General features: G+C 40.4%; 1 protein-coding gene across 1 annotated transcript in view; it reads right to left on the bottom strand.

Annotated features, from left to right (window-relative positions):
- The window catches only part of LOC102862159 (uncharacterized protein KIAA2012 homolog), a 177,448-nt gene that overhangs the window by 136,821 nt on the left and 26,711 nt on the right, over positions 1 to 13,916 (bottom strand). Inside the window, 5 exon segments of the mRNA XM_006889149.1 lie at positions 3,190 to 3,324; positions 7,161 to 7,329; positions 10,378 to 10,520; positions 11,117 to 11,300; positions 12,997 to 13,139. Coding sequence (XP_006889211.1) covers positions 3,190 to 3,324; positions 7,161 to 7,329; positions 10,378 to 10,520; positions 11,117 to 11,300; positions 12,997 to 13,139 — 774 coding nt within the window.

Here is a 13,916-nt window from a genome sequence, read left to right as displayed (position 1 = left end):
CTGTCCTGGAAAGGGTGAAACCCTGTTGTTCCTTGGAGGCAAGGATTTTGAAGCTCACGTACTTTTGGAACATTGTCAGGAGGGACTAGTCCTTGGAGAAGGACAATATGCTTGGAAGGGCACATGGTCAGCACACAAGAGGATGAAATGAGTGATACAGTGACTGGCATTGGGGTCAAGTGTGTCAGAGATGGTGAGACTGGCTCAGAATAAGGCAAAGTTCGGAGCCATCATACATAGAGTCTCTATGAGTCATAGTCAACTTGACAGCACATAACAACAACAGCAAATATTATGGGATCAGATAGCCAATTCATTCTCTTGTGGACGTATTGGATGGGTTCAAACTGTTTACCTTTTAGTTAACAGCTGAATGCTTAACTGTTGTGCAGGAACAGAGTTCCTTTCTTAATAGTAGAGGGGAAACAATTCTGGTCTTTGAGTAAATAGCCATGCACACACATTATAGCTGTCAACTGCTCACCTCTGTGGCCATGGGGAAGTCCATGTATTGTACACAGAAAAGTCGGCCAGGAAAGGCTAGCCTCTTTGCATTTCTTTATATATGAACTATTGGCATGGGTCATTTGCTGAACAAATTCACACCAAGTTATCTCTGATTTCTTAGACTAGCTTTTTCCTGGTATGTGGCAGAAGTATGTCCTAGAATCTGTGGAAAACATGGCAGCTTGAAACAAAGCAGTGCAAGCTAAATGACTCCAAAGAAGAAATTCACAGGGAAGTGCCATTGCCTTGGTGGTTCAGGCTCCGCATCTTCACATTATAATTTACAGGGGGACAGGGTTTGGTGGTTTTTGTTTTATTTTTTTCTTTAAAAACCCATGGAACCACTTCAACCATATTTGACTTTTTAGAAAGGAAACATCAAAGTCTTCAGGATGATTAACTTTCATCAAAGACAGACTAAATAAACAAAAGAAATCCACAAATCCTAAATGTCTCCAGAACATTCTGTTCTTACATAGGTTCACTGTTTTTCTTATATTGAAAAGGTAGAGCAGTGTAATGGGCAAACAGCTGGCAGCCTGACCTTCAAGGCTCAATCAGCCAGTTAGGGTTGTATGACCTCGAACAAGTTACTTGTCTCTCAGCAGAATAATGGGATTATGATGAGGAGTGAATAAGTGAGATAACACATGGTTAAAAATCCAAGACTGTGCCTAGCATAGAGGAGGAAGACAATAAATGTTAATGTTTGCTGTGGATTGAAATGAACAGCCTCCAGAAAGATATACCGAAGTTCTAACCCCTCTACCTGTGACTATGATAGCCACTTGGCAACGGGGTCTTTGAAGATGTTATCAGTTAGCACATGAGGTCATACTGGAGTAGGGTGGGACCTAATACTATTCACTATTGCCCTTGTAAAAGAGGGGAAGAGATAACACAGACACAAGAAGATTTCATGTGATGTTGCAATTAAAAAGCAAAGAATGTCTGGAGCTACCAGAAGCTAAGGGAGCTCTGGTGACTTGGTGATAAGGAGTTGTGCTGTCAGCTCAAAGGCAGGTGGTTCAAATCCACCAGTGACTCTTTAAGCAAGCTGTATATATTATCTTAGTAGTTTACAGCCTCTGATAACCCCACCAGAGGAGGGCCAACTATGAGTCTATTTTGACTCAATGGCATATAACAACCAGAAGCTAGGAGAGAGGCAGGGAACAAATTGTTCCTTTGATTCAATCTGTTCAGAAGGAATCAACAAGATCAGCCTTCAGATCTCAGATTCTGTTCTTATAAACCAACCAGTTTATGGTATGCTGTTAGGGTGTCCTAAGTAATTGATATATCGTTTGCCTCTGTTTCCTACTGTTGTTGTTGTTGTTATGGGCCATCGAGTCATTTGCGACTCATAGCAAAATCAACATCCTTGGTACCAGAGTTAGGAGATAAGGACTCCCATTGCTTTGTCAGGTTCCTCCTCAAAATACTGAAGGAAAATGATGTCAGTTTGGAGACTAAGGTTCACCTGATTCGGCCATGTTCTTTTCAATCATTTGTAGTCAGAGATAAATAATAACATTTGTGTTATTGTAGGTAGATTAGATAGAAAAAAGAAGAGGCTACAGCTGGCTAACTGTCCTCTGACTAGAACTCCTAGTCCACCAACAGCAAGAAGAGGTCAAAGCACAAGAAAGACTGACCCAAAATAACCGAAGACCTAGTTGCAATATCAATATAATAAATTATCATTGTGGTTCCCCCCTCCCTTTGAGGGGGATCAAACTGAATTATGGGGAAAAATACCTAAGAACTGGAACCAGAAGCACCATGTATGGATTTCAACTTATAAGTGGACGATAACTTAGAATTTGTCAAGATATTACCTCACGCCGTAGCACCTGCTCATTGATAGCAAAAAAGAAAATCCAACCCCTAACAAAAGGAAAATATTCTCATTTGTCAAGGGCTGCCCTTTCTCTTCCTTTGAGAGTGTATGTGCTTTAATAAATTTACACTTTGCTGACATCTATAAATCACCTTGCCTCTTCATTGCTTTCTCTTGTCTTATTTTGTCTCCCAAGTGGCGTTTCAGTAATTCTTTAACAAGAATCTGACAAGCCAAGGCAGACTGAAGTCCAAAGACCTCCCCTCCAGTTACAGTACCATCACCCTATTCCTGCCTTTTGGAAAACAGATGCAGTTTTCTAAAAATGGGAAGATTTTGAAATACGGTCCATTAACTCCAACTTATCTAACTCAGGGAAATAGACACTTTGATGAGTCCAGGTAGGCAATTTCAGATGTCTGCATGATCTTTGTCATTATTTAGAAGATTTTCTTGACATTATGGGCTTTAAAAGAAATCAATGCACACTCATAAAGAGATTAGAACAGAAATGTCATTGGTTAAAGATATGGGATGACATACCGAGCAAGTAGCAAAGTTTTAGAAAGTTTGGGGTTATTTTTTTACACAGGCAACCAGAAAATATTGAGATGGAGATTATTTAGTGAATCTGTAACTGAGAAACTAGACACTAAGTTAGTGTTATTGCAGTGTTTGGGTAAAGGCAGCTGCTGCCTGTGTAAAGGTCATCTCTTGAGTGGCTGGAGATGAACTAATTTCCCTTCCGACCTCCTCTTTCTTGGTTGAGAACCCTTGTACATCTTACTCTTTTTCCCTTCTGAGAAAGGGTCCTCTGGGATGCTGGAGGGAGATACTACCTTGAGGTGATGACATATCCACTGGGAGATGCTCTTTTAACCACCATGGCCGTTCTGAGGATGAGTACTTCAGAGGAGGTCTCCATAAAGGCTTGGCTTCTAGCATTTCTGGTCCTGATGCAGGGTATGGAGCATCTAAGAGACAAAGAGAACACCAAATTGAATTAGATCGCTGTTGTTTTGGCCAGCTGCCTTTTCATTTTGTCTACCCTCCTCCTTTGACCATGTGGCTTGGATAGAGCTGCGTTTATTTCCTGGCATCAGGGATGGGCATGCGAGTGAAGCCTGGCTACAAGGAGTTCCTCCTGGCCTGGGCTACAGTTACTGGTTCTAGGTTGAGCACATGACCCAAGCCTGGCCAGTCAATGACAATTCTGAGACTTTTGCAAAGGTTTTTATTAAGAGGTGTTCACTTGACTGGATTTAACAGGTGGGAAGGAACTTAGGAAATTTTAGGGGGCCATCTTTGTAATCATATAGGGATGGTTTGCTTAAGAGGAAAGGCCAGCGGAATGGAGAGACTTAGAGAATTAGTGCTCAGATGACATTTTCTTTTTCTTTTTTCTTAAATTAGATTTTTTAAAATTAGATTTTAATTAAAGTTTATAAAGAACTTGGATTTCCATTCATTCATTGTTGAACATTTTCCTCCCTGTCTCCCCTCCTCACTGAGTTCACTTTTTCCTTTGGAAAAAATATTCTTTCATTGTTATACATTTCCACCCCCCCTCCCTGACCACTTTACTATGCATCTCTTATTCTGGACTCTTGTCATGCCAATAATACCTGATCATATATTCCTTTTATACAGTCTGTCCCTTGTCTGTTTCAACGCCGTGTACATTATTTATGGCCTCTCTTCTTAGTTTCCCCCCAACCCTCATATTAGCCTTATTCTAGAACAGTGGCATTATGCAGTATTTGTCTTTTTTGTGATGAAGATATTTCACTCAGCATAATGTCCTCCATGGTCACCTATTTTGTATAATATTTGATGAGTTCTCTGTTTTTCAGTGCTGCATAATATTCCATTGTGTGAATATACCACAGCTTCTCTATCCATTCCTTTGTTGATGGGCACTTGTGTTGTTTCCAATTCTTTGCTATGTGAACAAAGCAGTGATAAACATGGGTGTGCATATATTTGTTTGGGTGGCAGTTCTGGTTTCTTTAGGATATATTCTCAGTAGTGGAATTGCTGGGTCAAATGGTATCTCTATTTCCAACTTTTTGAGAAAACACCATACTATCTTCCACAGTGATTGCACCATTTTACACTCCCACCAACAGTGAATAAGGGTTCCAGTTTCTCTACAACTTTGCCAATATTTGTTGTTTGCTGTTCTGTTAAATTTTGCTACTCTTACAAGGGTGAGATAATATATCATAGTTGTTTTTGTCAGATGACATTTTCTAAGTCCTAGATCCAATTGTTACTGATATTATCTGATCCCTTGCATTATCCAATTACATAAGTTAACACATTTCACTTTTTGCTTTAGGTGATTTAAGTTTCTGATCATTATAACTAAAGTGTCCTCACTGACATGCAAGAGAGAGGAGAACACATTGGATTAACTTTTCTTTGTGTTTTATTTATCTTTTTTATTTAGTAGTGTGTTGGCATAGTCAAAGTATCTATTAGCTCTAAGAACTTGGTTCATGATCGTCTTGTGCTTCTGATCTTCCTCTCAAGTTCATAAGAAAAAGAACCATGAGGATTTAGCCCACAGATTGCTAATAGTCATCTTTCTCACTCCTCTCTGTTTTTTAAGCAGTTAAGGGTAATTTTTTTAAAGGCAAAATTTGGAGATAGAGAAATGCTCAGATCTCAGGTGTACGTTCATTGAGTTTTGGCAAATATATAATATACCTACATAACCAATATTCCTATGAGGATTCAGAATATTCCCAACACCCCTCACCTGTCAGGGCTCCCTTATATATTTCCTTCTGTTGATCGACCTTCAAAACTCCGTAATTAGGTATTCTTACTTATGGTGAGAATTCCTAACAACCCTAGAACAAGATGGCTACCTGCTAAACTACTAGAAGTCAAAACTCTTTAAGAAATCAATAGAGTTCTGTTAGAGTATCCAGGAAAGTCATAATTAGAATCCCTCAGAATTAGAGTCAACTGGTTAGAGTTGCTGTTCCCTTTGGACTGCCCAGAGAAGTGTTAGGAGCTAGAAGGCCGTTGACAAGGGTGTTGTTTTGTTTAATAACTTAGGAAAGTCAGACAAGATCTTCCCTTAGGATCCATAAAGCTTCCCAAAATCCCAGTTGGATTTTTTTTCTCTCTTTCCTTTGTCTATACCCTCTCAGCATTCTGCTTAGAAGCACAAAATCTTTGCCTTGAAAAAAAATTTTGAGACCCATTATTAGATGAGGATTCCTTTTTACCTTGCACATTCAAAACTCGGCTCAGTGTTTATCTTAGTCCAAAGAATTTATCCCAGATGTCAGGTAACAACAATTTCTTGGCAATTCTTAATGGGCTTGTGTGCTATTTAATTTTCTTTCTTTTTTTTTAATTTTCAGAAGCTGTAAACTTCTTTTTTTTAAATTATTATTAAATTTTATTAGTTTTAATGAACATTTACAGAGATTTTGGGTTTTCATTCATTCATTCATTCATTGTTACACTGTTTTCTCTACCCTCCTCCCCAGTTCGTTCTTCTTCCCTGACCCCCGAATGTCTGTTTTAATTGTCCAATTGCCACAGTGCTTGTAAAAGCCAGTTCTGATTAATCTCCTTTGTCAGTGTGTCCTTTGCCATTCCCTATCACTCCTCCCTGAGAGAGACTTCACCCTGATTCATAAGGAAAAGGGGATGGCATATTCTCTTAGCTACTTCTTGCTGAAAAGGGACACTGTAGGTTTCAGGGTGAAGATCTTCTCTCACTACTCTAAAGGGCCCCTTTGGCAGTAGGAAACACATAGACTATCATGGAGATTGATTTTGGAATTTAGATGCACTGTTATTAATTGTGCTTAGCCGTACATGTTCATATCCTTGAAGAGGTATCATGGAACTAGCCTAGAAGACACAAATTTAACTAACAAGTTAAAAGTACATGAGTCAAAAATGAAAAAGCAATAATATTCCAAGTAGAGGTTCTAATAGTGGCACAAATCAAGTTACAGAGGGAAGGTGGTTCTTACAATAAAAGGCCTATAGACTAGCACTTTATGTCTATTATAGTGTAGAGGTTAGGAACCACAAGATGTAGAAGCTCAGCTATGTCATTTATGGTTCTTAAGTCCTGGAGCAAATTCCATTTACTACTGGGTTGTTTTACAACTCGGAAGTTCACATGCAAGGTAGAGGTGAAGTAAGGAACTGCTTATGAGGTTTTCTGTCCATTCCAACAACTAAGAAATAGTGAAAAGACTTGGGACCTCAGAAGGCTTTTAGGACCAATTAGTAGGCTCTGTGTCCAGGAGAAAACGAATATACTTACCAGTAATGTTAATGCTCACTCACAGCTCTTCTGGGAGGATCTAAATTGTTGAAGCGTCCTCCTTTGTTTCCAGGCTATTTAATTTTCAATTGTCCTGTTTAATGGTGTACTTACTTTTCGTGAGCTGCCTGGAAATTCTTGCACCTCTTATCTAACACCTGAATTGATTGAGTTAATGCATATGCATGTCTGTCTTCCTTTGCATGTAAGCTCCTTGGAGGCAGGATAACAGCTTTCTATATTAGTCTTTCCCACAGTCCCACAAAATGCATTGCTTAATGAAAGACTTAATGAAAAATATTTAAAATGGAAATAACCCTGATGAGAAGAGACTTAGTTCTACAATTTATCCTTTTATTTACTTCTTAAAGAAATTATCTGAAGAGATGACTTTGTGGCGGGTCAGCTATGATACATGAGATGAGGGTTGAATTAGTGGATCCCCATGTTCTGGTCATTCTTGCCCTGCCTGAACTCTCTCTAGTGCACTCATCCACGGGGTCCTACCTCTTCTGTGGGATTTTTCTTTTGAGAGGTGATGCTTATGGAAATGGATCTCCAGTGGGAAGATGAAGAGCTCTCTTGGGGGCTCCTTGGCTTTAAATTCACTCCTTAGGGGGTCCAGGACTCTAGATGGTTCTTTTGAGATAGGAGGTAGTTTCAAAGGCTTTGACATCTGGAGAAAAGTGAAAAACAAAATAAAAACCAAGAGGACAGGTCTCCTAATCCTCCTGCTTGCAGGGAGCAAAGGCTGTTGTATCTCACTGTGGCTGAGGAAATAAATTAATGTAGGGCAGTCACTTCATGACTCATTAATCCAGCTTCTGATTACTCTGACAATTATAAATGTGATAAATCAAAGCGTTTTGAAGAAGAAAGAAAGTTTTTCTTTCTCTTGAGACTAGGTAAACTGAACCCAACTGAAATGACATAGCTGAAATCTGCTAGGAAGGAACTTTGGCATTTGTTGTTAAGACAGAAAGGTGCACAGCATTGCTTGAGTGTGTAACCTTTAGGCAAGAAAAGACAGAAAGTAGGAATATGTATTTATGCTTGCTTGCTTCCTTGAAATCACTTCAAACCTTGAATTCTGTAAAATGGAGACAAACATATCACCATTTCAAACAATATTAGCCTAAGTAGTTACAAAAGCATGTAGGATTTGAATTATTTCTATGATACTTTGAGAGTGCTCTTCTCACAAGTTTAATATCCAATCTAGCCAGTGGCAGAGTATCTAGGATTTTCTGTATTTTTCGAATATGAATGTGTCTGAGTATGAATCGCCAGCTATTAGAAGCAGTCACACTTGACCAATTTATCTTTCTGTTTTCTGTCAAAAAAGATGTATGTGTGTATGTGTTTATACATATGTATATACATGCACATGTAAATATATATACATATGTGAATGTACATGTGCTTATGTGTGTGCCCCAAATCCTTAGATGCTACAGATGGTTACTGTGCTATTAACAGAAAGCTTGGAAGTTTGGGTTCACCCAGAGGTGTCTCTCAGAAGAAAATCCTGGTAATCTATTTTTGAAAAATGGGTTATTGAAAGCTTTATCATTCTATGGCTGATTTTGAACCAAGCAATAAATAGGTCTATAAAGAATAACACTAGGGAGGTATATGCTCTTCAGAACAGCCAACCTCTAGAGATTAAAAGGACATTAACCCAAGAACAAAATCTAGAAGACAGAGAGGAAGGACAGAAGAATGGAAACGGGAAAGACAGGGAGGGAATGGATGGGCGATGCTCTACTATGGGGATCGCAATCATTGCCAAGAAACAAATTATGCATGAATTGTTAAATGGAAAACAAATTTGCTCTGTAAACTTTCACTCAAAAGGTGTATGAAGGGTTGAATGGAAAAGTGACCTGCTCTGTAAACCATCATCTAGTTCATAGTGAAAAGATCCTTAGAAGAAGCGATAGAAAATCCTATAGAGCACAGTTCTACTCTGACACATATGGAATTGTCATGACTGGAAATGCCTGCAACTGGTAAAGTAACACTCTGTGTGTGTGTGTGTGTGTGTGTGTGTGTGTGTGTGTGTGTGTGAAGAGTGAGAAAGAGAGGCACTGACTAGAGGTAGTAGAACCTCCTGTTTGCAATTTTTCAAAAGTTGAGGCAATTTTCTCCTTTCAGTTTGCAACCTTTAACATATGAATTTAACTTTAAGAAACATATGTGTTCAGTTTCAGGATGTTAGGGGGCTCAACTTTATAGGAAAAAAAATAAAAACACTTCTCACTTTCTGAGTACTCAAACAGAGGGGGAAATAAAGCTCAGAAGCACACAGAAGCATCCTGAATCACCAGAATTAAAGGACATTCAACAGAATTACTCAAGGCAGCACTTATAATTTTGAGACACGAAGAAATTATTGACCAAACACATGCACATGGGATATTTATGTTTCTGGAGACCTTCACTGTCCAGGTGCCAGCTGCCCACCAACTGCTCGTCTTTGAATACTGACCTTGTGCATTTTGTTTGACAAGGTTCGCATTTATAAATCTATGTGGAAACTAACGATTTGTGTGAGGTGTGGCTGACAAGTCAAGACTTAATTTCTTTGTTCTAATTAAAGATTTAAACAGAGTTTTCATACAGTAGGAACATGATTTTGCTCTGCTGAACCATACACAGCGGTTAAGGAGCTGGTCTAGATTTTGAAATCTGGGGTCTTCTTTATGCCCATCGTGACTTTAGCAAGTTGGCCTGCCTCTCTGTCTGGGGCAAAGGAGCCTGGGAAGGCAGAGGCCCTTCTGCTGTGGATGGGAAGGTGTGGATCAGTTAAGATACAAGAAGTCTGAGAAAATTTGCACCAGAGATTCAAAACATAGAATACCTATGGCTCCTTCAGGGCCACTTTGCTGTTGTTTGGTGATGTTGAAATCGACTACAACACACTGTGACCCTATGCACACACAACAGATCTGAACTTGCTCTATCTGGTCTCATCCTCATGATAAGCTGAGCCCATTGTTACAGTCAGGACACAGATCCTTCACTTAACTAACATGACTGTAGATCTCAACTGGCTAGATATTGCTTATCATCTCCCTTTATTCTCCCCTCAGTCTTCGAGATGGGAATTTTCTGTGGATGCAGATACGGTCACTGTCCCCGATAGTGGAGTAACTCACCCAAGTTTGCACAGATGCTTAGCAGAGCCTCTGCTTGTTCCCATTTCTCACTGATGCCTCAACCACTAGAGACCCACAAAGAACTGCAATGCGGAGCCAGGTCAGAGACAGTCAGGGACACCTCTGCAGCAGGCGATGCATGGAGCTTCTGGAAGGCGTTGGTAAACTTGATATACCCTGAATTGTCTGACTGAGCGTACTGAGCCAAACTATCGTGGGTCTGAAGATGGTCGATTGCTCACACGTTTAAATTCTACCAGTACAGGTTTACAGGTAACTCATGGCCCCTTAACAGAACAAAGAATTCTATGGCCGCCAGAGAGAATGTGGTAATAGAATAAGTTTTAAAATAGACTTGAGGAGGGTGGAAATCTCTTGTATTGCATTCTTTTCAACATTTACTAAATGATCACAATTTGATTCCTGCCCCACACGGTGAGCTCATCAGTGAATGAGGTCAGTGCTCTTTTGAGACATCCCTCTGAGTCACCTCGTTCCTAGATTAGGATCATCCGTACACAAGCAGGCATATATGTGCATGCATACGGGGAGACACACACAACCTTTTTCTGTTTCACTTTCTCAGAGGTGTTTTTTGCTAGGCCGGAGGCTGATGGAACTGAAGGAAAAAGGCATCTTTCCACAGGCGGCTCCTGTAATAAGTGTCTACTTCTGTCCTTGAGGAGTTTCACAGTTCCTTCTTTGCCTGTGGAAACAGGGTGGAAATGACGGCTCAGTGGTTGCAGTTAGGGGATGGATAGTCAGCTTTCAATGTTACTTTCTGGTTAATGGGAATAAAGGCAGAGAGGATGGAGAAAGACTGAGGTGGTTCAAGCTGTGGCTGTGGCAGATTCTGGGAGCCCTGGCTTTACTGTCTGGGTTGGCATCTTACTGGATGTGTCAGGCAATGGAGAGAATAATAACAACAAGCACCGAGTATAGGAGAACTATGTCACATGGTTTATAGGCATTAACTTACTTAACTCCCACAATAGCTTTGGGCTATTATTATTCTCCCCATTTTACAGATGGAAAAAACTGGGTCTCAGCATGATTAAATAACTTGCCCAAGGTCACACACAGCAGTAAGCGGACCATGATTTGTACCATGGCTGTGTGTAGTTAAACATTAGACAGGTGAGACTTGTTAGAGTCCCATGTCAACCTTCAGCTTGATTCTGGCAGTTATGTTCTAAGGTGAGTGGCTCAAAGAAGTGACAGTTGGCATGCCTCAGTGTGCTCAGATGATTTCTGCATGATTAGGTTTACCTAGATCAACAAACAAGACACTTGGCTTCTTACCACCAAGATCTGCCTTCCTATTGGGGAAGGAGTCTCCATAGAACATAATGTGGGATTTGTCGCTCCGGAGCCAAGAATGATCTATGTGGGCATGCCCCAAGGCTCTCACTGAGGTTTGTCGTGTCTTTTCATTGTGACTTTCCTTTGAAGCATGCATGTGATGGTGATTCTCTGTTGACGTGTCCTAGGGAACGACAGATACACATTCCTATAAACAGGCTTTTGTGAAAGAACAGAGCAGGTTGCTTTAACAGTCAGATCTCATGGGCACATATGTGATTTTTGAAGATCAAATCTTTTTTTGGAGGCTAGGAAGAATAAAATGGTTATAATAGCAAGATCTCTAATGGCATTTATCCCAATAGAACAGTTTATTATTGATGGTAGTAAGAATGACATTTAACCATGCCTGACATGTGCTTTCCTGCAAAACAGTTTGGTTTCTTTCTTTTTTCTTAAGAATCAGAGTGATGTGCATATTTTTAGGGCAGTGAAACCATTCTATATCATACTGTAATGGTGGACATATGGCTTTATGCCTTTGTGAAAACTCATCATACTGTATAACACAAAGAGGGAACTCGAATATAAATGATTAACGTTAGTTAATGACAATACATCCCTATTAGTCTATCAGTTGTAACAAATGTACCATATGAATGCACCATATGAATGCAAGATGTTAATTCTAGAAGAAATAGTGTGTAGTAGGGAGGAGGAGTATCTTTAGAAATTCCTGTACTTTTTGCACAGTTTTTCTGTAAGCTGAAAACTTAAAAAGAACCCTTTTACAAAAATTAAGTGCTAATGCCATTGTCTTTATCCATCATTAAAATGTCTCTTCTCTCCCTTGCTGCCCTGTGTGACATTCCTCTTCTCCCCTTTCCTGTGCTCATTGTTTCTTTAAGTCAAATGAGTTTATCTGAGATGAGAGTAGAAGTTGACTATGTTGCTTTAAACCACTGTCATTTGGTGTACACACAAGTGCGCATGCACACACACACACACACACACACACACACACACCCCTAAAATAGCATTTCTATAGTCTGCCTGGAAAGCTCTGGTAGCTTAGTGGTAAAGAATTGTGCTGCAAAAAAAAAAAAAAGAATTGTGCTGCCAACCCAAAGGCATGCAGTTTGAATCTGCTAGCTGCTCCACAGGAGAGAAATGGGCAATCTTCTCCTTTACAGTTTATTGCCTTTGAATACCTGCTGGAGGGTCAGCTATTAATTCCAACTTGGCATAGCAACAAGAGCAGCATACTTTGACTTAGTTCATCTTTTCATTGACCCATGGGGTTGTTATGAGCTAAAAATCGACAACACAACAGCAGCAATCCCCTTAACAGCTTGGTGAAATATGTATTATAACAGCCTCACTTCAGAGAAAAGGTTAACTAAAGCTCAATTTAGTTAGTTAAATTTCTTGACTAGGCTTCACTAAGGCTCAAAGATGGTTACATTTCTTGACAAGGCTTACCACAACTAGTAAGAGGCTGGGTGTTCCACTTTAATAACAAAAGCTCTTTTTCTTTTTCTAGACATGTCTACAGCTGCTATATCGGGGAGGGGCAGGGAAGCATCTGTAGTAAAAGAAATTTGGAAAACCTTGCATTACATAAAGTTAAACCAGCTACTCCACAGAACTTATCAAAGCCAGCCGTATCCAAATGTGCAGCCTGACTGTGGGAGAGGGGTCCAGGATACAGCGTTTCCCAAAGGTATTTGGCCAAGAAACACTTTTTCACGGACCATCTGGCAATAGTAGGGTTCCACAGATGATGTTTTGGGAAATGGTGGTCAAAAGCTTCTAAGTTCTTTTCAGATCTATGAAGGGCCTCGATATGGTGATGGGATGGAGTCAGTCAGAAGTGGTACCTCTGCCTGGGTTTTGTCTTCCTGCAGAAGGTGCTTCCTGAGTGGCGGCCAATGGACCCCTTGGCTGCCGTGGTTCTTGGCTGCAGAGCCCTTGTTCACATCACCATCAGCCCCAGCTTCCCACTCATCCAGGCCCTGGTGACCTGCAAAGATGAACAGTTAGTCAGTTCTGTAACCCCTGTGGTGGGCATGACGTTGTTGTTGTTGTTGTTGTTATGTGCCGTCGAGTCGCCTGCAACTCATAGCGACCCTATGTACAACAGCCCTAAACTCCGCTCTGTCCTGTGCCAATTGCACTGTCTCTGATACTCCCATCCCAATTATCACTGGGCGTGACGGTCTTGGTTATTTCCAAATAGCCTCCCTTCTTGTTTTTCTGAGTAGGAGGGTTCAAAGCCCTTATCCCCCCTTTCCTGATTTGTGTGTGTGTGTGTGTATATATATATATATATATATATATATAATTTTTTTAATAGCACCTCATAACAGTGGCAACCAGGTCAGTAGAAACACTAGGAGCCAGGAAACCCAGGATTTGCTGTTCATTTCTTGGACATTGCTTCCTCATCTGTAAAATATGAATTTTAATTCCCTGCCCTTGCTTCCTTGCTGTGCCGTAAGGAGTCCAAATCAGATAAGAAAAATAATAGCCCATTGTAAATAGGGAAGGATAGTGAGTAAATGGTGTGACTAAGACAAGACCTGCAGCTCTCTGCCCCGAGGTCCTTGAGGTGCCCAGTTGGAAGCAAGCCCTCAGGGTTTCCTGGGCTGCCTGTGGCTTGTTTGCCCATGGGCCCACCTCCACTGAGCGCACTGCAGTGTGACCACTGCTGAGCTCCTCCTCGCTGACTTACCCTGTCTGTGCAACCCTCAGGAAGGATCTGAGTCAACAGATGACTCCAGCATATTTAACAAATCTT

Source organism: Elephantulus edwardii, unplaced genomic scaffold, assembly GCF_000299155.1.
Source record: "Elephantulus edwardii isolate Elephantulus edwardi_28Jun2011 unplaced genomic scaffold, EleEdw1.0 scaffold00075, whole genome shotgun sequence".
Lineage (NCBI taxonomy): Eukaryota > Metazoa > Chordata > Mammalia > Macroscelidea > Macroscelididae > Elephantulus > Elephantulus edwardii.
The sequence above is the reverse complement of the archived record's forward strand: the minus strand, read 5'-3'. Positions and strand labels throughout refer to the sequence as shown.